The 3,319-nt window shown below is 43.2% G+C and overlaps 1 protein-coding gene across 1 annotated transcript; it reads left to right on the forward strand.

The window, feature by feature from the left end:
- Nucleotides 877-1,416, forward strand: LOC109841826. The gene has a single exon (XM_020410764.1). The coding sequence runs from the start codon at nt 877-879 to the stop codon at nt 1,414-1,416; it is 540 nt and encodes a 179-aa protein (XP_020266353.1).

Raw genomic sequence — 3,319 nt, forward strand, 5'->3', positions numbered from 1 at the left:
ATTCTCAGTAGGAGCGCCTTGCAAGTGGCATAGAAGAACAAGCTAAAGCGTAGTAGTTTTTTTTGTACTAGCTGATGAACACTAGAACTCTTTTACAGTATTTCTTTAGTTTGATGATGAATTTAGTTATTTTATCAGTACTTTTATTATGGACTATGTATTTTATTCCTTATTGGACCGTTTTTGTAATAAGGGTATGTTTGACCCATATTTTATGTCTGGGATGATTTAACATGGATAATATGTTTATTTATTATTCTGGATTATCTTTATATTCTTGCTAACTGTGATCGGGGACTTGTGACTTCGTATTGTATTTATTTCTAGACGCTTAGCATATTGGATTGAGAAGAAAAGAAAAAGAAGAAGAAAAAGAAAAAAAATGATAGTATATATTTCTTCTCAATCTAATACGTCGCAGACTTGTTTACGTTCAGATTCCCCGGTATTTTGGCAAGCGGGGCGTGACAGATTTTTTTGGTGGCCCATGCAGGTCCCGGTCCCGAGTCCACACTAGTAAGGATATAGTAGACAATTTAGATACATATCATATTTCATCTGTACGACTACAATTAAGTTCTTATACTATTATCTTAATAACTATGTTTTAATTCCTATTTTCCTAATATATTATTTTGATTTTAACCTTAGCTATCCTCTTGATCCTCGTTTTCCTTTAGAACCATGGCGATTATGCGTGGTAATGGTAGCCAGCCCAGTAGCAGTGCCCCGCAGCCTAAAGTGGAACCACACCAGCTTTTGGAGATGATTCATGGATTGGTGGCAAACTAGCAGTTCTTAGCTGGGCATTTGTAGCAGGTGCCTCCGCACCAGCATCCCCCTCGCTCAGAGCCTGGTGTTAAAAAGTTTCGGTATATGCGACCGCCTTTCTTCTTTGGTGCTGAGGGATCCCTAGCTGCGGAGGAGTTCTTGAAGGTCACTGAGACTATTCTCACGGTGACCCGCATTGCCCATGCTGAATGGGTGGACCTTATGGATATTCAGCTCACCAACACAGCTCGAATTTGGTGGACTGCAGAGAAGGCTTATTTGGAGAGACTGATTTCGTGGGATACCTTCACAGACCGCTTCAACAGGAAGTACTTCCCTCAGTCGGCTTGGGACGAGCTTTTGTGTAAGTTTGTTGAACTCAAGCAAGGAGGTCGATCCGTTGATGAGTATGAGGCCGAGTTTTCTTCCTTGAGTCGATATGATCCTCATCTTGTTACAGACCCCACTATCAGGAGGCATCAGTTCCAGAAGGGTCTGGACAAGTATATTAGATTGGCTCTAGCTGGTAGAGCACTTGCAACCCACGACGTCGTGTTGGATGCAGCATGCGATATCGAGAGCGTTCAAAAGGAGCCTGAAGACCCACATGTGATCCAGAGCAGGACACAAGTAGCCCCAGCCTGAGATGACGAGCATCCATCCACCTTCGAGGCAGCAGCAGAATCCGCAGCGACAGCCGTTTTCTCAGCGCCATCCACTTCCTCCTGTGCATCCCTATCAGCACTCTGAAGTGCAGGCTCATGGCCAGTCTTCGGTGAGGTGTTCTTATTGTGGGTATAACGGGCATACCCAGTAGGAATGCCGCAAGCGCCTTTTTCTGTGCGTTCAATGTGGTCTCCGACCATATCATGTTCGCTCCTCTGAAGCCAGTGTTCGTTTGCCACCTCCTCCAGTCCGAGCAGCTCTTACAGCTCCCCCTCTATTAGTCCCAGCAGCTCCAGTTTAGCACGGACCCTATCCTCGAGCAGGGCCTCTTCCTCAACAGCAGTAGGTTTATCAGGAAGCGCAGAAGCAACAACCATCACGTCATACATTCATGATGACGATCGTGGAAGCTGAGGCGAACGACCAAGTTATCACCGGTAAGAATAGTTCATTGTTAGTTTTATTTGCATATGAACTTCCTTATTTCGTATTACCTTATGATATTATGATAGGATTTGTTTATGAGTGGTAGCTTATATGTATGTTCCTTCTATACTAGATAATGTTCTTGTTTATTCCGTCCTTGTTTTATCACCCTTTGACTCTAGAACTTCCCATTGTTTCTTGTCTCATCGAGTTGCGAGTACCCACTCTCGTTCTATGTCTCTGTCCTTGGGTTTAATTCCGAGGACGGAATTTGTTTTAAGGGGGATAGAATGTAAGGACTATAAATTTTTTATATTAGTTAAAATAATTTTTTGGTATTTTAAAATATTTAATTATTATTTTTTAAAAGGATATCTATATTTTTCTTGATTTTCTAGAATTTCTATGATTTAAGAATCAGAATTTATATTTATTTTAATAGTTTTGTTAATTATAAATTTAATTGATTACGGTAAAAAACTTTTAAATTAATATTTTCTTCTTATTATTATTAATGTAAACCTGAGCTTAGTACATTAGCATATATATAAAAAATATATATATAAATATTTGGTTGTTAATATTTTGTTAAAATTATTATTCATTTAACTATTACTATAATGGTTATTCTTATGTATATGGTAACATATCTCCATAACCAAATCTCTCTCACATATTTATTTCATTCCCTTCTTTCCCCATAATCACGTTCTTCCCGTCATTTATTTGCTTACTGATTCCCTCCTTAACCCCAGCATAGTTGTCCCCCTCTCTCTCATTATTTTCTCACTCACTCTCCGTACTCAATCAATCACTCCTGTGATTGCTGTCATTCATTGATTTGTTTCTTATTTTTAATTTCTAAAAATATCTCTCCATCTCTCCCACTCCATCCACGTCCCCATTTCACCAAAATCACCACCCCCCACGTTCTCTTTCTCTCTCTTTCTCAAAACCAGCAACCTTCTCCCTCTCTCTCCTCCCATACCCGTTATTCATCCTCTTCTTCTTCCGCTCAACTCCGACAGACGCCTCTCTGCCCTCTACTCCGAGCTGCCCGCGCTTCGAGCTATCCCCTACTGCCCGCATCACACCTCCAGCACCCGAACGCCTCGCGACAGTCTCCCTTCACAAGCCCAAACCCAACGGCCATTCCTCCTTTCACCTCCTGCCACCCGTCGTCCGCCGCACAACCCGACGCCTCACGTCATCGCCATCTTACTCGAGCACCCAGCCTCCTGCCTCCGAGCTCAGCCGAGCTCAGACGGAGCCCCACACCCCCATAGCCGCTCCAAACCCCGAAACCACCCTCCTATCTTCCCACGTGCGCCAGCCACCTTGCCGACGTCCTGAGCCCAACTCTCCGAACTCCGACCAGCGCGGCCACCCCTGCCTCAACTCTGACAGCCACGAACCCTCGACCTCTCTTCCTCAAACCACCAACCCCAGTGCCACT

The sequence above is a fragment of the Asparagus officinalis genome, chromosome 5 (assembly GCF_001876935.1).
Source record: "Asparagus officinalis chromosome 5, Aspof.V1, whole genome shotgun sequence".
In the NCBI taxonomy this organism is placed as follows: Eukaryota; Viridiplantae; Streptophyta; class Magnoliopsida; order Asparagales; family Asparagaceae; genus Asparagus; species Asparagus officinalis.